The sequence below is a fragment of the Pyrus communis genome, chromosome 14, assembly GCF_041283825.1.
Source record: "Pyrus communis isolate YQ-2024b chromosome 14, ASM4128382v1, whole genome shotgun sequence".
NCBI lineage: Eukaryota > Viridiplantae > Streptophyta > Magnoliopsida > Rosales > Rosaceae > Pyrus > Pyrus communis.
The window spans coordinates 943,290-963,674 of NC_142578.1; the positions used below are offsets into that span (position 1 = coordinate 943,290).

The following is a 20,385-nucleotide window of genomic DNA, read 5'->3' on the forward strand; positions in this document are numbered from 1 at the left end:
ACTTATATTATAACATATGATCAATCAGTAAAACGCAATTACACATTTATGAAAAAGAAAATTAGACATGCATGACATATCGGTTTCTTGATATATGTACATTAACTTTACTAAATAATTAAAAACGCATCTAAGTTTTGTTTTTCTCTTCTTTTTTTTTTTTATTTTTTTATTGATCAAAATGAAGATGACTTCACATATTATACCTTTTCAAAGGTTCTTCGGGTTCATCGGAAATGATTAGATGGAGGCTGGAGTCTATTTCTCTCAAGCTGGAGGCTTTGCATCTGTACAGCCAATTTGTCTTGAGCTTTATATTATCCTTATTCTGTTTATCCACATTGTGATGACGAAAAGAAGAGCCGTTGATCAGGCAGCATAACTAAAGTCTTCAGATATAGATAAAGAGTAAACCTTTTTGCTTTTGTCCTATTCCAAATGCCCTAATTACCAGGGATCATGCGGGAGCTTCTGGACCTCTAAAAATTGATGAAAAGTATATACTTAATAGTTGTGTTTTTACATCACATAATTTAATTAAATCCCAATTTTCTATCACAAGTTAAACTCGACTTTTCGTGGTTTTATTGCGTGCAAATGTCAAATCATATCATACAAAGTTCGCAGGGGATGTGTTGGACCATATGGTCCATGCATGCACGTACGCACGCAAAGTTTCAGCAATTAATTTCCTCTTATTAATTTTACTTTTATATTTTATTTAAGTTATTTTGCGTGACAGGTTAGAACCAATTTTTTTCTTTTAAATTTGGAAATATTTGGAAGTGAGAATGTTGGTTTGATCCCTTTTTGTTCAAAAATAGGTTTATTCCCAAGTCTTGCATGCATGCATGAGAATATACCAAAAAGTTTTTGTTATGTTAAAAAATGGATTAACTCCAATGTCTTGCATGCACGGGAATATACCAAATTAGACGAAATGCTGCAACTTGACTCGGCACCAGCTGCGCAGCGCCTAATGCTCAGACGACATTTTTTGTTCTGCTTATACAGTTAAGTTTTAGCCCAGCCGGCCGTGAACTGGAGCTAAAATTGCAGAGACCCTGACTAAGGTTCTGAATAAGCAAAACCTTGGAGCTATGATATTTGGTTTGAAAACCCCTCCAAAGTCAAAACGGTTGATCAATCATCAACCGGTCAAGCCAAATGTTGTCTTGTCATCATCATATTCTCATTTGATATCAACGGACTGCAACATTTTTATTAATATACTATAATTATATATGTAAAGCATTGGTATCAAATATAAAAGTTCTGTAGTTATCACAAAAATTAATCGTGGTCTATATTCTATAAGATGGAAATATTTTTTCTATTATAAGTTGGGTTTGTAATTGATCTTTAGATAATAACAATTCTATTCGTAAATAATTTTTAGCTGTAATAAAAATAAAAACTGAAAACGATACTTATCAAATGATTTATAAACTAAACCACATAAAAAATGACGTAAATAAGAGTACATTTATCATCTATTTATACCATATCTCTAATAGAGGTAGGAACCTTTTCTTTAAAGAGCTATCCACGAATAAATAAGTCTCAATCTTTCATATTCTTCTAATAGTGGCTCTTCTTCCTTCTCAAAGGTCGATTCAGCAGCTTCAGTGACCTCCATGTTTAGGCTTTGTAGTGCAGGTTCTAATCCTGAGATGGATTCTTGTGGGCTAGTCTCAAGAGAGATAGCTTCGCTTCTGGGCTCCAGGGATGGCTCCATCTTGGTTAAGGTCTATCGATACATGTGGGTCTTATCTTTAAAAAAAAAAAAAAATAGTACAAATGAGATACAAATATGTGATAAGAATAGCGTTTTTGGGTGAATAATGAATATGATGGCTTAGTAAAATAAAAAGCTCGTTTTCGTCGTAGCCTATTGCCTGAAAGTTCGAGAGTGGCAACACCGATAAGCAAATGAAGACAGAAATATAAACCCTATAAATACATTTTGTTTTGTTTTAAACGTTTGGCATAGAATGGTGAAATGATTTCCTCTCAAATTCTTTAGATTTGCATGTCAAAACAATTCAATTGTCAGGATTATTTAAATGGTGTTGAAAATTCAACAATGAAAATGCCACCTAACATCACATGCACATCATAATATATGATTAACCAAAGGTTCTATCTAGGACAATATTTAGACGGTTAATTGTAGTTTAACATGCCGACAGAGAAGAACATAGAATATAGATAGCTTTTTTTTTTGTTTTTTTTAAGTAATGAATTACTCTGATGGTTTGGGTATCGAGCATTCCTTTTTGAACGAGAATCTTTTGCTCATTTTTTTTTACTCATTGCGTACTGAATTTAAAATTTTTTCATTTCTTTTTAACGGAAATTAATAAATAATATCGTATGTGTATATAATGAAATTACTTTTTTTTTGGAATGATCTATGCATAAAAGGGGAATCGTCAAGATCCCAAACTCGTGGGCAAATGGAGGGAAAATCAAGACTGGTTTATGAGAGGAAAACTTGTGTTGGACTTTGTTTGTCGTTAAATTTTGCTAAGTACCATTATAATCTAAGGAAAACTAATGAAAGGGTTTCAAAACATTATGTTTTAACGATAAGAACAAAATAAAAGGTAAAGTGAATAATACCATGATTGACTTTTTAGTGTAAAAATATGATTTTTCGTTAAAATAAACAGTACCTGAAGGTTTTCATTAAAATTCCTTATAATCTATTCAAAATTTTGCCGTATGATAAACCTTAAATATAGTCTTTTATCCTTTTTTTTTCATATTTAAAACTCTCATAATTATTTTTCCAACAAACTAATATACACCGTGAGATTAACATAATGATTTATTTTTTCCTTTGATCTCCTCCTCTTTCCCCTTTTTCTTCCCAATTTTTTCTGACGTCTTATTCCCCACTTTGTGTCTTTCCTTTCTTCATTAGAATAATGTCAAAAAAGAATAATGTGAAAAAATCAAGCCATCTTCTGCAGTCTGCTACCTCACTCTGTGTTTTCTTATTTGATAAGAATATGGTGAAAAAACAATTAAGCCGTCTTCTCCAACCATCATGAAATGAAAAAAAAAATCCAAAACATGCTTCATTTCTTAAAAACAGATTTGTTCATTTTTTTCGATTTATGTATTTAATTTGTACCGCGTTGGTGTCAACTTAGTCATAAAAAAAATCAATATCGATAATACAATAATACCTATAATTAGTCATACAAATGAAAAAAATTATCATTCATATAATGCTATAGCTGAACATTGCCGTCGTGTTCTAGTCGTGTTAGTTGGATGTTAACATAGAAACACATAACGTGTCATGTTTGATTCTTAAGATTTGAAATCGATAATAGAGGTCTCTAAGTTTGCCTACCATCTATTTTAGTCATTTCAGTGACTATTTTAGATAAAAAACCAAAAATAAAATAAAAAAGGGCGTGTGGATCTTCTTACACACTCCTTGTTAATTTATATTCTTTTGTTTTTATTTTTTAATTTAGTCGATCTCATGGTCGCAAATTAAGAAGGTGTGTATGAAAGAAAAAGAAGTTTGTGAATATCATACCCAAATAAAAAAATCACTGTGGACTTCGGTAGGCGCGTGAAAATTTGGTTTTGCGTGTGATGCGTTGTCCAATTGTTATGGGGCCAGAAGTGGAGTTCCCAATTTTTCATGACTGGGATTGGCCCGTGGGCAGCGCGTAGCATAGCATTTGCTCATATCGGTGGAAGGTGGAGGCGGAGGAGGGGGTGGTGGAGAACCGGTGGGTCTCTTCTGCCGGTCCATTACGTGTAGAATTCTCTAAATCTTAGAATATTTTATCGAGCATTAATTTTATAAAGGGATATTACTTCGTTTATTCTGATCCTCGTTTCAGTTGACATTAATTCACCATACAAACGTGCTGAGAAAATATCAATCCCGCAATGGAAAAAAGAGATTTTACATGTACTTATAAGTAGTTGATTATTCTTTTTTTATATTGTCAATTGATTTTACATGGAATTCTTAAGTTTCTTTATGTTATCAAAGCAAATTACCCTTGTGTCAAGCCCAACCCTCAGACGTGCTCCACATCACTCAATTTGTGTTGTTCACATGCTAAGCTTGAAAATTTGCCACATGTGCTCCACAACACCTAATTTGTGTTGTCCACGAGCTAGACATAAAACTTGAAAATTTGCCACATGTGAGGGCCTTGTTAAGAGATCATCAATCTGACATCGAAAAAATAAAGTGCTTTCATGTGCTTATAAATAGTTGAACCACTCTCCATATTGCCAAATAAACGTCACAATCAAAATTGTTCTCTCCATCATTTCTTGTTAGTCATTTCAAGAAAAGTTCAAGTGAATTAGAGAGTTATACATACATATTCAACAAATTAATGATTATAGTAGCAATTAACATCTTTATGATGATGCGTCAATTTCTATGATTTACATAGATCGATCTCCAAATCAAATTAATTTTTCTAAATGATCTTTAGGCAAAGATAAAGAGGATAAATATAATTCTTATAAGTTTGTTGAGGGATGGGGTGTCCAAAAATAGAACCTCGAGTACAAACCACTCGTAGCCACTTAAGCAGTTGAGGTACAAGAACAATTAAGTAATAAGTTGGTTACATAATTATTTTTACGATTATATACACAAACCAAAGCATCTCAAAGTCCAGGTCAAGCTCTAGCCTAGTGAAGTCAATGATCAAGCCAAATCCATGCCATGCTTACGCCTATATTAAAGTTTGCAGTACCACGCCTGCAACAGGTCCCATGATGACGATGACCATGGTGGTGGCGGTGGCGGTGACGGTGGTGATGGCGAGTGTATTTCCAAACTGCCAGGCGTTGCATTCTAACCCTAGCTAGGCAAATCACCGGGGATATATTCCCACCTTTGCATCTATCTCTCTCATCATGTTCCTTGCAACCAGCATAGAACTTCTCCAACTCACCTCTCACTACCATCTAAACTCAAATTTCCCCATCTCTCCAAAAGTAACACCAAGCCAGTTCGCATCATCACTCACCGCAATTACGTTTACATCAAAAATTTCCAAAAACAATGAAACTTCTGCGTCCTTGCCGAAAGAAAACCAAGGGCAGACCAGTAGTCTCCAGGGGAACAGCTCCATCTTTTGTCTCTCTTTTTTGACAGCCTTCCTTTTGGTGCAAACCCACACCCCCCCCCCCCCCCCCCCCCCTCCTTCTCTCTCTCTCTCTCTCTCTCATACTAAGTCAACTTATAGCTCACTGCATATAAGATGCGTCTCTCTCTCATACTTAAGTCAACTTATAGCTCACCGAAAAAAAGATATCTCTCTCACTCATATAAGTCAACTTATAGCTCACCAAATACTAGATCTCTCTCTCTCTCTCTCTCTCTCGCCCGTGCCACGCTTAGACACATCCAAGTCAACTTATATCTCACCACATGCAAGATTAGTGTGTGCTGCAATTCTACTTGTATATGAATAAACTGCATCGTGTTACTCTTAGATATAACTGTGAACCATGCGGACAGTCCACACTGCCATAACTTGGATTCATGTAAACGAGTAAATCAAAGATATGACCAAATACTTCTCAAATTGAATTGAAATCACAAAGTCGAAAGAACACCAAACGAGTCATGGGTCATTCTAAAATTGCACAACAACAACAAACTTAACTTAATGGACAAGGTCATCATCTCTACCAATAAAGACAGTTATGCTAACCTCCTATTCGCTTTACAGACCCTTAATTTACCTCTTATGTGCCCTTCATTTTCTCTAACAGGTACATCAACAAGGCTTTCTCAACTTTGGAGCATAGGTGGCTGCTGAGCTTCAATATCTAATGGGGTGTTAATGTCCATGGTTGCAAGCCCTTCTAATTCTTGGATTGCCGCAATGGCAGTGCCTGCGCTTTCAGGGGTTAAGTAAGGTTTTAGCGCACCAACAGCCTGACCCACTTTGAATTGCTGCAAATAACATAGAAATAGAATAAAGACCATTTCGAAGCCAAAAAGGGAAAATGCAGCCATATTTGATGAAAAAATGGGGGAAATTATTCAACTTACAAAGTACTCAAGTTTCCTCTTAAATTCTCCATTGGCAACCGATTTTGGATCAGGCGCTTCAGTTATTTCAGCCAATGCATTCTTTATCCAAAAATAGAACAGAAAATTGAAATAATTCCAAGTAAGTAGGGCAGCAGGAGGAAAACAATATTACCACATATTGGAAATAAACGAACAAAAAGGAACTTTCCTTTTCCCAAAATCACAACAAATAAATATTTACTTTTGGACAACAAAACAATACAAATACAGGTTTGATTTATGAAAATTTCTTTAAAGTACTCAAGGTTGAACTCTTATATAAGCATTGGTAATATTTGTTTCGTTGAAATGAATATGGTACTGTCCATTGCCTAGGGACAGTCTTTCTTAACAATTTTCAATTCTATTTTACCCATAACTCCGTAATTCCCGCTATTCTAAAAACCCCCACTAGGTCCGTCTTGGCGCTAACGGTTGGCTACTGCCTCTATTAATCCTTAGGCATTTGAAAATTAAGAAAGGGCGCCTAGAATTGCCTAGGCGCCCGCCTAACCCGCCTAGTTCACAACTCTCACTTAGACAAAAGATAAATAACTTTCATTTCGCGTTTTATTTTTTAAATAAATTGTAAGAGGCTTGTTGAATACTTGAATGAACACTCATCATATGGGGCCTATTCCACATGTTTTCGAAATGTTCTAATACTTTATAATCTATAAGTCATTCTATTTTGTAGTTTATGTATCCCAATACAATTACGTATTTTTTTTAAATATAAGTAGACATGTACTTATATGTTACATAATAAATTTAAATAAAATTAAAAAAAAACCGCCTAGGCCCCTGTGCCGCCGACTACCACCTTTTAGAACCTTGCTAATCCCTATGCATTTCGTTAATATTTTTATTTTCAAACCAATTCCTATGTTCATTTTTCGATAACCAAATACTGCTCTTATCATAGCTACTTAGATAACTCTACAGCCTTTTCTCTGTAGAAATCCACCAGCCAGTACATAACCCCTATAACTACATACAGAAAATAAACGAAGAAAAGTTGCATAATTTTGCTTTCCCAAACACTCAATACAAAATAAATATTTATTTTTGGACTGGAAATTATACAGAATTGACCAATGGAAATTTCGGTAAAACAATTAAAGTCAAATTCAGATTAAAATTTTACATAAGCATCGATTGTTCGCTGAAATGAACCTTGTACCGCTCCTTCAATTGTTTAGCCGATGACAAAAAATCTAAGGGAACGAGAGCGTGCCTTATAGACTTATAGTACTAATTTTCAAATTTTTATTCTTTCTATTTTATCCTTTTAACTCTCTATGCATTTCATTATGTTAATTTTTTTATATTTTCAATCCAATTCCTAATCCTATGTGCATTTCGGTAGCTAAAATACTGCCTTAATATCTTTTAACTTAAATAATTCTGCAATCTTTCTACTTACCAAATTACAAAGTAGAAATCCACTAGCCAGAGTACCTTAATCCTACAATACCAAATCGTTCTACGACTATCCATTCGGTGTTAAAATACATTTACTTAGTTCTAATGCAATCTGAATCTAGTTAGTTTCTCAAAAAAAAGTTTTCAGTATCAACCACACTGACCAACATTAACATTTAATAGTAATCTACCACAATCAAAGCACCAATACACAAGGTTGTATACTAGGGAAAGCAGATAACAAGAGCATTACCTTCCTGGGCCTGCCAACGGGTCTTCCACTCTTTCTTAAGGGCCGCTCTATTCCAGGCAGCCCAGGTGGCCGGCCACGCTTACCGGGCACCAAACCACCAACACGCACAGTCGCAGCAGAAGCAGCTTCTTCCTTCTTCTTGGAGGGCCGGCCTCTGCGCTTCGCCCCCAGTTGCGGTTGCTGTGGCGCCACCACATTGGGCACATTGTTCTGCTCAAATGCACCAATGATAGGCACATTGGTGGCGTACGGAAAGTACACGCTCTTTGGCTCAGCTTTCGAGGGCCTCCCGCGGCCCCTCTTCGCAAGTCCGTTAGGGCCTCCAACAGCAGACACGGACTTTGGCTTGGGAGGACGCCCAGCCTTCTTCTTTGGCAACCTGGTGCCAGGCGGACGACCCCGGCCCCTCTTGCCAGACACCGGGCTGCCCACAGCTTGTCCGACTCCAGCACCCACAACCACCTTACGCGGCCGACCTGGCCGCCTCTTCTCCGACCCTCGCTCGTCGGCAAGTCCGAGAGCAACTAGCATGGGCTGGGAATTGGGCTCAGCTGGGACGGGATGGGAATTGAGCTGCTGGGGAATGGGAATGGGTTGTTGGTGGTAGGAATTGGGCTGCTGGGGAATCGGAATGGGTTGCTGTGAAGTGGGCAGCTGGAGAATTGGAACAGGTTGCTGCTGCTGCTGCTGCTGCTGGGGAAAGGGAATGAATTGCTGGGAAATGGGTTGTTGGGAATTAAGCTGGTCAGAAATGGGCTTGTTTTTGGGAGGGCGGCCGCGGCCTCTTGCGGGCCCGGGAGAGGGAATCGCCGCCGTGCCGGCAGCATCAGCAGCTGAAGTAGGAGGAGGGGGAACGGAACCCTCAGATCCAGGAAGCTTGTACGACTTTTTGACCATAAGGAGGTGACCATTGTTCTTCAAGCGCTTGAGGTGGTGAGTCAACAAGGCCGAGTGAGTCGCCGGAAGCCCCGAGTAAACTCGCTCTATGTACTTCGCTATCGCTCTCTTGCTCGACCCGTCCTTCTCCTTTAACGCCGTTATCGCTCCGTATATCATCTGCACCCAAAACAAAAAAAACCAGATCAGAAAAAAGCTCGGAGCTTTAGCCAAAGTGGGAGGTGGGGACGGGGTGTGGTTAGTAATTTACCTCGGCGTAAGGAGGGTGATTGGGAGTAGGGTTCGGAGCAGGGGTGGGGTTGGCAGCCACATGGGTAGCGGTGATAATGTTATAATTGTGAGCTTCGACGGCGGCGGGGGTGATGGTTGGGACGGCGGAAAGGGCGGTGACGGGCGGTGGATAAAGATGCGGACTTGAATATGGAGGGGGCGGTGGGTCCATAGATTTAGGGGTACGTTGGACTTGGGACTTGGGTCTTCGGAAGGAGAGAGAGAGGGGGGGATAAGTGAAATTTTGGACAGAGAGAGAGTGAGAGAGAGACAGAGAGAGAGTGAGTAGGAAGAAGATGATGAGTGGCTGATTGGATCGGGAGCGTGGGGGAGGGAGAAAGATGATGGTTGATCGGACGGCTGAGGATTGATTGTGTATTCTTTGCTTAGGTTTATGACGCGGACTTTTCTGTCTTTTTCCTTTATTTCTTTTATTTTCTTCTTTAATCATAAAATATCTATTGATAAGTTATTGGTTTTGCAGCTGAGTCCTTATCTTTCAAACTTATTTCTGTACAAGGACTCTACTCTTGTGATCTTATACCACGCTCTTAACTTACCATGTGTTTTGCAAGTTTACGTTTCAAACTTACCTTGCATCTGCATCCGGCAAATCCGTTGTCATTTTCATCGTATTTCAAATCAATCGCACATTAATATTATGCGTTTTAACTTTTTTATATGATTTTTTATGAGTTATTTTGTGTTCAATCTTGATATACTGGTACAACATGCATTTTCACGTTCTTATATCACATGTTGCGTTTTTTACTTGATATATCAAAATGACATCTTATTTGTAATAAAGTTATTTCCATGTTTACACATAATCTATCCTTCATTTTCCCCCTTTTGCTTATAGTTATAGGATTTTCTCTTTAAAAGGAGACCCATTTGCCTTTTTGTGTTTCCTATAGTAAGTAAAAGACATTTGAATTCTATAAAGTTGACAAACAAGACTAGCATAATTTCATAAGCTTTATGAAGTCAAAGTGTTAATACAAGTTTTTTCTTTTTTTCCAAAAATTAACACAAGTTTGAATAACCTAATTCCATTTGGGTCATAATTGGAGAAAATAAGTTAAAATGTTAATTAGCTGAAGCCAAATGAAACGCATTAACGAAGTAAGTTGTCAAAGAGATCTTTTTACTATTTTGTGCAAAAAATTATAGAGAGATTATATTTTTGGACTATCTTTTTGTCTTCGAAATGACATTTACATGTGCGTCGTAATTGGAGAAATTAAGTTAAAATGTTAATTAGCTCAAGCCAAGTGAAACGCATTAATGAAGTAAGTTGTCAAAGAGATTTTTTTTTACTGTTTTTTGTGCAAAAAATTATAGAGAAATTATATTTTTGGACTATGTTTTGTCTTCGAAATGACATTTACATGTACAGCAACATTACATGTTCTTTTAAGCTAAAGAGACTCTTTCAAAGGGATATCAATACGTTAAACAAAAGTTGGTTTCTTCAACTGAACCCAAAATGAATGAGTTATGGATATCATAGTAACCTTTGGTATTCATATATATATAACTGTAACAGCTCGCCACCCTCCTCTACATCCTTGAAGATGGGAAATCCAGAGTCTTTGAGTAGAACCTAAATTTTGAATTCGACAGTAGGTATACCCGCACTCATCACTTTATCACATGCAAGTATTTTGGTATTTCAAAATTCTTACACCACGACCACCCTCTGGCAATGAATTATATTATCTGGTACAGTTGAAGACGACAATGGTCTGTCCTGGTCGTTGTTACCGATACTCATATTTGATGATTTAGTTAATAGCATTAGAACCATTTGGGATGGTACTTGCGGAATCACTGCAGGTTAACGACTTGTGAAATGATTTCCTGGGAACTCCATTCCTTCGGTTCAAGGGAAAGGATACCGGCCGCACCTAAAACGTCAAAACGCACAGGAGGACCAGAAAGTGAAAGGTAAAAGAGCACTGATAATCTTAGTAACCCCCAATCAAACCCTGATCCAATGTCTTTCTAGTACTTCAGTCATAAAGTATCAATTTTTTTTGGAATTGGAGTAATGTGATACACATATACGCATAAGCATATATATGTGTTTGGATCCAAAATTACATCATCAGCCCGTGCAATCAAGGTCGTTGAGTAAGCATAGTCGGATCGAAGAGTGAAGATCGTTTTGTTATTATTGAAGGATAATATTATGGTTTTTATCATAATTATCTTTTTATGATAATTAAGATGAGATATGTATCTCCAAGCTGGAAACATGGTAGCACATTTCAAGTTGATTTTGGATGTTTGGTGTGTGATTGTGTGGATGTGATCAGTTTGGTTGACTAACAGATTCAAGCGGTATGCTGCAAATTGATTATTATCCATTTAAAGTATGGTGATAATTAATAAACAAATGAATTTGGAGTTCACTTAGACGGTTGAAGGTTATTATGCATGCATGGATAAAATTATAAAGTGATGGTGGAATAAAGAGCACCCCCGAATATCCTTGGCAGGATGCCAAGAATCTAGTCGGACAAATTGCATCAGATTGGAACTCGTGGGCTTTGAAAGGATGGGAAAGATGGGATCAAGTTTGAACTTTTTGATCTTGCATGATTGCACCTGGTCAGATTTGGTGGAAAGATGAGTTGATTGCCGTGATGCTTCGGTTTGAAATGCATGGCTAGGAGATAAACTTGCATGCTAATTATTTGCATGCCTTAGTTCCAGCACGTGGAGATCATCAAATACTTGGATAATGATGGACAAAATAAGGAGAAAAGGAGATAATGATGGAGATTTTAAATTGGTTGGATAATTGCATGATAACTTCATGCATTTGGTTGAGTTTGATCCATGCCAAAAATCTCGTGCAATATTCAAGGACCAAGTCGGCGTGTCCCCATAAATACAGAGGCAGTGGCAATGAGAAGAGTCACACACAAACTACCTTGCGCAAACCCTTGCTTTATGCAAAACCTCTCAACAACCTTGAGATTTTTGTTTTCCTTTTTCGCCAACACATCTTCAGTTTAGATAAACAGCACTGTGAAGGCAACCGGTGAACATCTTCAGTTTGGATAAACAACATTGTTGCCATAGAATCAGCCGACTGTGAAGCACCTTCAATTTGGATAAATAGCATTGCGTCAAGACCGACTGATTACCTATCCAAGTCTTGATTGAGAAGGATTTTTGAATCCTTATTGGCAGATGTCATTTCATTAGCCTTCTTGGTGAAGTGAGGTGTTACAAATTACTAGGCTCGGCACATTAATTGCCGAGTTGTTTTATGATTGGGTATTCATAAGTAAGTTTTAGAGCTTGGCATTCTGACGGCCAAACCACATTCAATATCAAGAGATACATCTCTTTTGAGTACTTGTGTTCATATAGTTTGGTACTAGTTCGGCATGCTTATACTCTTACGAATATAATCACTGTAACCGAACCAGGCGCCGACGATCCGTGAACTTCGCAAGACTAGCAGCCTTGTCTTCGGGCTCTAGAACCCGAAGAGCGAGACGTGTTCCTTCCTTAGCCGCAGTCGCAAGATCAAGAAATCAGCAGCACACTCAACGCAACATCAACACATTTGACTTCCCGCCCGAACTCGGCCGACGAGTTGGCACGCCCCTCACACAATCGAAGAACGTAGTTAGCTTATTAATTGTTCAGCTTGCGCGCCACGTAGCCTTGGTAGTTTTTAGGGTCAAATATATGCATTAGATGTATATATGTTATATAAGCAAGAAACATACCCTCAAACCAGTATTATAAGAAAGACGGCGACGGAAGTTGCCACAAATAAAACCTACTTCAAGAAAGATGTACGATCTAATGAGGCTACTACGACTTTTGTCCCTGCTCGACGGGTAGGTCTTGCAGTTGAGCTCTCTTTCTGCTTTTGCACTTAGCGCCAATTATATGTACAGAACGAAACAATGGACTAAATTTATTGGATCAATTTCACCATGTAGTTGTTAGAAACAAGTAATTAGGTAATGGCAATCGGAACAATTTTGCCTATGATCGGAGTTCTTCCATGTGAGAGAAGGCACTTCACAGTCCTGAGCAAGGTCTTGATGCATAGAAAACGAATCAGATAACTGTATTCAAGTCATAGCCGAAAATTGTACAATCAATTTGATTTGTAGAATACACATATTACCTCTAGAGATGTTCTAAAACTTTTTTGTTGTTGTTTTCCTAAGTTTTAATTAACGTACTTATTTTTTATTAGTAACGTGTTATATAACTTACAAATATGATCTAAAATTTTGATTTTTCTAGCATTAGTCTTTTATAAATTAGTCCTATTGAGTCTAGCTCAAAGTTTATTATGGAGATTAGCAATAGCAAATATATTACATAATGTTAACACACATCAACTAACCTTTACCAATTACAGACTCCTTTTTTTAAGTACTTTTAAAATGATTGAAAACATTTATGAAAATCTTTAGTAAAAATGCAAGTGAATTTTGAAAAAACATTAGAAGTGCCAAGTGGTGGTGCTTATTGTAGAAACACTTTAAGTGCTTTTGAAATAAAAATACAGTCACCATCCTCAATCATTTTAAAAATATTTCTAAACGAGGCTTATGTTAAGCACTTTCAAAGCTAGCTATAACTCATAATTAAAATAATTTTGTGAATAGTTGTTAGCTAATTTAGCCTTTAGAACAAACAATAAAAGAAAATGTTTAGCTTCAGGTAACATTAAAATTCAGTCCCTCTTTTCTTTTGGCCACCCTCCAAGTCTCTTGTGGTGAAAAAAGAAAAAATGCACTCTTAAAACAAAACAATTTTTCAGTCATGTTCATGACAATTTTTAAAATATAGCTATTAGGGAATGGTGTGAGTCATTTGATATTATAGTATAGGTTATTTTTTAAGGCTAGTTTAAAAGTGCTATTAAAATAGTTGAAAATGCTTTTGATCAAAATATTTTTAAAATTATTCTTTAAAAAAAATGTAAGTGAATCTCGATTTTTTCCAGGAAACATTTCAAATACTTTTAGAACTGAAACCCAAAAATATTTTTACTAAAAGTGCTTACATTCATGTTAAAAGCACTGACAAACAAACAAATTCTTGTTCAATTGTAAGTAAAATAATTTTTTTGTTAAAATTCAAAATTTTCTGAATTACAAATTAATTTCATATAAAGGAAACTAACGAAAAGTTAATAAAAACTTTCATTTGAATGAAAATCCCTTTTTAAAGTGAATAATAAAAAAAAAATGTATAAATGTGATTTTTCGTAAAAAAATAAACAGTATCAGAAATATTTTGTTACACTTCTTTTCATATAAGGTGTAAATATACATAAAAGAAAAATACCAATCTCCGAAAATACAAAGCTTGGTAAAGTCCTGACAATTGACATTGCCATCCATCGCCATCTGATTCAAAACTCTCTCTACACAGAGACCATCGGGCCCGAAAGAAAATCTCCGAGGAAATAGTGCTGTGAGAGGAGAGAGAAAGCGGGCAATGCTGCAATTGTGTGGCTGAGAGTGGAGAGAGGAGAGAGGAGAGAGAGAGAGAGAGAGAGAGAGAGAGAGAGGGCAGAGTATATGGGGAGTGGAGCTACTCTGGTGGAGGGTGTTCGTCGCTGGTTTCAACGTCGCTCTTATAATACTAATCATAATTATAACAACAACAACAACAACAACAAAATTAATAAACTTGGCAATGATCACAACCATGGCCACGTCTCCGATTTAAGCGCCCAACCGTCCGATTCTCATCAGCGGGAACAAAAACGAGGCCGGGAGAATCAGCAGCAGTTGGAGTTTGAGGTTGAGGACGACTTTGACATTTCGGGATTGAAGGTCATCAGAGTTCCCACAAGGGCCGACTTTACAGCTGCTCACCCCATGGATTCACAGAAGAAGGTTCCTTTTTTTTTTTTTTTTTTTTTTACACGATCTGAGTTTCTTTTGTTTTAGGATTTGTTCATCTGGGTATTGATCTGATTTGGGTTTTCTTGCTTTTGATTCCTGCTTGGTTGAATGTGGATTGTTTTGTTAGGATTTGATTGGTTAGGTAAATGCATCAATCAAAACTGAATTGTAACTGTTAATGGGGTGGTGTAATTTATTGGATACCTGCAAAAATTTTGAACTTGATAGTGTTGGAGATAGAAAGAGGTGGACTTTTGATACAACGATATTGGTGAAGGGGAATTCGGGACCTCGGGGATGAAAGAGTGAATGTTCTTAATCAACTTGGCGATAAGCCCATTACGAAGATAATTCTTTTATTAACCTGAGAATGTGCTAGTTTTTGCAGTTCTGTTTGAATTCTTTAAAAACCAATTTTTGGATCAAACTAGTGATGGATGGAATTTGAAGGGATGAAAATGTTCTGTTGTTTCCTTACTCTTTCTATGCCTGTTTATAGATAATCCCGTATATTTTGATTGCAAATAATGGTTGTTGATCTTTATGCAGGGTAATCTAGAAACAGAATTCTTCACCGATTATGGAGAGGCAAGTCGATACCAAGTTCAGGAAGTCATTGGGAAAGGAAGTTATGGTGTCGTGGGTTCTGCAATTGACACGCACACTGGAGAAAAGGTTGCAATCAAGAAAATTAATGATGTTTTCGAGCATGTTTCGGATGCTACAAGGATCCTGAGAGAGATTAAGCTCCTTCGCTTGCTTCGTCATCCTGATATTGTTGAAATAAAGCACATCATGCTTCCTCCTTCACGACGAGAGTTCAGAGATATTTATGTTGTTTTTGAGTTGATGGAATCTGACCTTCACCAAGTTATTAAGGCAAATGATGATCTTACTCCTGAACATTATCAGTTTTTCTTGTACCAGCTTCTCCGTGGCCTAAAGTATATTCATACAGGTTGGTACTTTGCGTTCATTTCTTTTGGCTTTTGCTGTAGGAATGATAACTATTAATTAATTTTCCTCTGTTTCTTGTAGCAAATGTATTTCATCGAGATTTAAAGCCAAAAAACATTCTTGCTAATGCTGACTGCAAATTAAAGATATGCGACTTTGGCCTTGCTCGTGTATCTTTCAATGATGCCCCGTCTGCTATTTTTTGGACAGTAAGTTGTTCAGTTATGCAAATCATTGCATGTCACCACACAACTACTAAAATCTGTATTTTTGTGGTCGCTAATTAGAAGTCGCTGTTTTCTTTAATTTATATGTTGCAAATAATAGACCTATAAACAATACTTCTTGTGGACTAAGCTTCTTTCTTTTATGAAGGATTATGTTGCAACTCGATGGTACCGTGCTCCTGAGCTTTGTGGTTCTTTTTTCTCAAAAGTAAGCTACACTTCATTTCTAAGATCTTATGTTGTATATACGTATCTATTGGAGGATAAGAGGATTCTTTATTTTTGACTGTAGATTTAATTTCTATGACCATAATTATTGCAGTACACTCCTGCAATTGATATTTGGAGCATAGGATGCATATTTGCGGAAATAGTCACTGGCAAGCCGCTGTTTCCTGGTAAAAATGTGGTGCACCAATTGGATCTCATGACTGATTTGCTTGGCACGCCTTCTGCAGAATCCATTGCAAGGGTTAGTTATTTTATTCTAATAAATCTACTCGGTCATCAACAGGCACACTAATTATGTTTCGTGCTAGCCAAATTAAGAAAAAGCTTTTAGCAGGCTGCCACTGAACTTCTCAGTTTGCTCTTACAATTCTCGTAGTAAGCCATCTATATGTAACTGCCAAATTCTTATTTATCCCATCAAATAATTTCTTTTTCATGACACTGGTAGATTCGGAATGAAAAAGCAAGAAGGTACCTGAGTAGCATGCGGAAAAAACAACCAGTTCCTTTCACACATAAGTTCCCTGGTGCTGATCCATTGGCTCTTCGCCTACTGGAGCGGCTCCTTGCCTTTGACCCGAAAGATCGTCTGACAGCTGAAGAGGTAAGGTTAAATACTTTGAGTACATGCAACATTTAACATTTATGTCATATATTGTATACCATGATGCATCCTTCAAAACTGCTTGGGATCACAGTACCTCGTAAATCCCTAATTCTTACGCTTGCAGGCATTAGCTGATCCTTACTTTCATGGTTTGGCAAATGTTGACCGTGAGCCGTCCACCCAACCCATTTCAAAACTTGAGTTTGAGTTTGAAAGAAGGAAATTGACAAAAGATGATGTTAGAGAGTTAATCTATAGGGAGGTATGGCCTTAAAGGTTTATACTTGTTGCTTTCTAGCCTTCTGTTTTCCTCCGCTTCACTTTTGCTATAACAAATCTTGTGTTGAAACAGATTTTAGAGTATCATCCACAGATGCTGCAGGAGTATCTCCGAGGTGGAGATCAGACTAGCTTTATGTATCCTAGGTGAGGAAGCTATTGATTTTCTGAATAATGAATCATTCTTTCGATTATTCAATCAGTTGAACCTCAATGCATGGGAGGGGTTTACGGGAAACGGGAGGGCCACTTCCTGTTTATGTGTTCCAGCCATTGGGCCTAAACAAAAACAAAAACAAAAACCTTGAGTTGATCTAGCTTATAATAATAGTAGTTTTCCATTCACCACTTCACTTTGTAAGCCTCCAGTTTAAACTTTTGGTGCTTGGAGTTATTAACCTTGTAACATCGGTTTTTGTAATTCTAGTGGTGTTGATCGATTCAAGCGGCAGTTTGCACATCTCGAGGAGCATCATGGTAAAGGTGAAAGGAGTACTCCTCCACTCCAAAGGCAACATGCTTCCTTGCCCAGGTATGTTTTGGATAAGCATTTAAGGACTAAGTTTGATTTAGATGTCTTGACTCTTGAGGCACAAATCAAATTGCTTCTAGCTTCTACCTTATTAGTTCATCTTAATTTATGTGTCATATTGTTCCTCAGAGAGCGGGTTTGTGGACCCAAGAATGAGAATGCTGGCCAAGACAATGACTTGGAAAGGACTGCTGCTTCTGTTGCCTCAACTCTTGAGAGTCCTCCAGGGTCAGATCAGAATGATGGCACTCTAAATGCAGAAGGACAAAATGGACCTAGCAAGACAAACTACACACCAGTAACTAGTCGTAGCCTATTGAAGAGTGCCAGCATTAGTGCTTCCAAGTGCATAGGTGTAAAGCCAATAAAAGATTCGGAGGTAAGTAACATCGTTTCATATGTACCTCACTTACTCTTGTTTGATCATGACTCAGGCATCTTTCATAGTATCTCGTGATAGATCTCCGTTACGCTTAAAAAGGTCGCTGGTTGTCTGAAATTCAAAGTGTCTCAAACTTGAGTGAGCAATCACACTTTATATATTAACAGATACAATATAAAATTAAGTTTGGGATTGTGATAAGAACGTTAGTAATGGTATTGTGTTGCTTCTGTCTTTATAGTTCTTGTTTTAGTCAATCCATTCCGGGCTACTGACATATGATGCTCAGAGCTGATGCAAAATGATGGATCCGTCATCTAAAATGCTTATATGGATGCACATCACCCCTTTCCTTTGGAAATAATCATTATTTTTCCCACAGGAGGAAGCAATTGGGGAGATCAATGATGAGTCAGTTGATAGTTTGACACAAAAGGTTGAAGCTCTTCGCGCTTGATTCATCTTCATCGATCTGTGGTAGAAAAAACAGGTGTAACTTTATGGTCCGCCTCCTTTCCCCGTATTTAGTAGAAAGGGTGTTCTGTAACAGTCGACATTCGAAATCAAAAATATATATTAAGTAACTTGAGTTAGAAGCTAACACCGTATAGGAGGAGGAGGACTCGATTTATTTTTCCTTCATTGTGTAAGTGTAACCACAATGCATAGGAAGGAAATTGCTCTGTTGTAAGTTGTAACTAAATATATTTGAACAAGACAAAAAATTAATGTATTTTGTTTTCCCATTGTTTAGAGATTGTGTGATATGTATGGTAGAAACAAATTGATGGAAATACAACTTATATAATTATCTTGTGAACAAATTAATATTAGTATTTTTTGTTTTTTATACAAGAAATATTCTACTCTTCGAAACTAATCTAGACATGGGGAGAAGGATTCGAACTCAGGTTCATAGGTGTGTACCTCTGCTCTACCACCTCAGCTTGCATTTACAGAGAGAGTGCCATGATTACGTCGGCTACCAATATTGTCTAGCTGGGCATCTTTTTTGATACAAATATACTGGAGGAGAGAGAATCGAACTCCGGACCTTGGGCGCAAGGTTTAATTCTCTTAATCAATGCACAGAAATAGACTGTTTTTTCCCTCACCTCTCCTTCACTTGTAACATGGCAAAATTATCTAGCCGCTTCCAACTAATCATTTTGAGGAAATTTTAGCAATGATCTCTTAATTTTAACTTAATTGGAATAAGGATAATGTTAGGGAGGCTAAAATTTTAAACCAAAATTGCAAACCAAATAATTTGTCACCAATATAAAATAAGCACGTTAATCGATATTTAATTAATAATCTAATCATCAATAACCACTCATTTGGTTTACAAAATTTGGTTTGAAAATTTGGTCTCTTCATATTACCCTCAGAATCATAGTTTCTCAACTAAAAATTTGTGATCATTGATTCCTTGACTCGTCAAAACATGTAGCTATGATAATTTTTGTCAACTTTGTCAAAATTTCCATCAAAATGAGCACACACATGAGGCTGAATTAAAGGGTAAATATGAAAAACCAAATGAGAAAATTGTAGCAATGGTCATACTTTGTCCCAATTAGAGCAATGGTTTCTCTACTTTATCCCAATTGAAGTAATGATCCATCTTTAAACCGATTGTAACAATGATTCTGACTCATTTTGATGGAAGTTTTGGCGGAGTTGACAAAAAAACAAAAACCATAGTTGCACGTTTTGATGACTTAAGGGACCAATGGCCACTGATTTTTAATTAAGGGACCATTATGCCAATCAGATTAAAGTTGAAGGACCATTGCTGTAATTTTCTTAATCATTTCATATGGGATGTATTTCTCCTCCATCGAATTTTCTCTTACCAGTCCGATTTCTGATCAGTAATCACTAAATATACCTCACCGTGGTGTGGACAAATAAATGTTTTCTTGCACACACACACTGTTAATACACCAGCAATGGCGGAAGCAGGGATGATCTGACGGACCATTTCAAAGAACGGAGAGTAACTGCAATAGGAATCCTCAACTTTCTTTAATTCATCGCAATGAAGTCATCGACTCTCACCAGTAATCCCCGCATGAACAATTACCCGAGCAGCCTTTTCACCTAATTTGGTATTACCCGGCTTTCACCTATAGTGGAGTTAAGTGTATAACAAATCAGATATGGGAAACCCAACCTACCCTAATGTTGTACTTGTCCTTTACATGGCTTCTAAGTTCTATGTTGTTTGCATGTGTGCTACAAAATCATGAACTTTGGCCTTGACAAAAATTGGATTAATTTAATTCAAGGAGAGATTAAGATTGTTAACCTAGCGGAACACGACAGCTCTCTCAC

General features: G+C 37.1%; 2 protein-coding genes across 2 annotated transcripts; one reads left to right on the top strand and one right to left on the bottom strand.

Annotated features, from left to right (window-relative positions):
• Positions 1 to 5,569: 5,569 nt before the first annotated feature.
• Positions 5,570 to 9,286, bottom strand: LOC148691056 (uncharacterized). Its single transcript, XM_088683772.1, has 4 exons — positions 8,908 to 9,286; positions 7,761 to 8,816; positions 6,062 to 6,142; positions 5,570 to 5,962 (listed from the first exon to the last, which is right to left on the bottom strand). Exons 1-4 carry the CDS (start codon positions 9,097 to 9,099, stop codon positions 5,798 to 5,800), a joined length of 1,494 nt encoding a protein of 497 aa, XP_088539898.1. The 5' UTR covers positions 9,100 to 9,286; the 3' UTR covers positions 5,570 to 5,797.
• A 4,976-nt stretch (positions 9,287 to 14,262) lies between these two features.
• LOC137712079 (mitogen-activated protein kinase 9) lies at positions 14,263 to 18,869 on the top strand. The gene is made up of 11 exons (XM_068451225.2): positions 14,263 to 14,821; positions 15,380 to 15,788; positions 15,869 to 15,996; positions 16,163 to 16,222; positions 16,337 to 16,486; positions 16,694 to 16,849; positions 16,977 to 17,114; positions 17,205 to 17,278; positions 17,559 to 17,663; positions 17,793 to 18,042; positions 18,428 to 18,869. The coding sequence occupies exons 1-11, from the start codon at positions 14,501 to 14,503 to the stop codon at positions 18,500 to 18,502; spliced, it is 1,866 nt and encodes a 621-aa protein (XP_068307326.2). The 5' UTR covers positions 14,263 to 14,500; the 3' UTR covers positions 18,503 to 18,869.
• Positions 18,870 to 20,385: the final 1,516 nt, after the last annotated feature.

Excerpts from the sequence above, each read along its gene's own strand:
- LOC148691056 (XM_088683772.1), bottom strand. The coding sequence starts at position 9,099 with ATGGACCCACCGCCCCCTCCATATTCAAGTCCGCATCTTTATCCACCG. Across the intron at positions 8,817-8,907 it reads ATCACCCTCCTTACGCCGAG|ATGATATACGGAGCGATAAC; the intron begins GTAAATTACTAA and ends TTTTGGGTGCAG. Across the intron at positions 5,963-6,061 it reads AGAGGAAACTTGAGTACTTT|CAATTCAAAGTGGGTCAGGC; the intron begins GTAAGTTGAATA and ends TGTTATTTGCAG.
- LOC137712079 (XM_068451225.2), top strand. The coding sequence starts at position 14,501 with ATGGGGAGTGGAGCTACTCTGGTGGAGGGTGTTCGTCGCTGGTTTCAA. Across the intron at positions 15,789-15,868 it reads CCTAAAGTATATTCATACAG|CAAATGTATTTCATCGAGAT; the intron begins GTTGGTACTTTG and ends TGTTTCTTGTAG. Across the intron at positions 17,279-17,558 it reads ACTAGCTTTATGTATCCTAG|TGGTGTTGATCGATTCAAGC; the intron begins GTGAGGAAGCTA and ends TTGTAATTCTAG.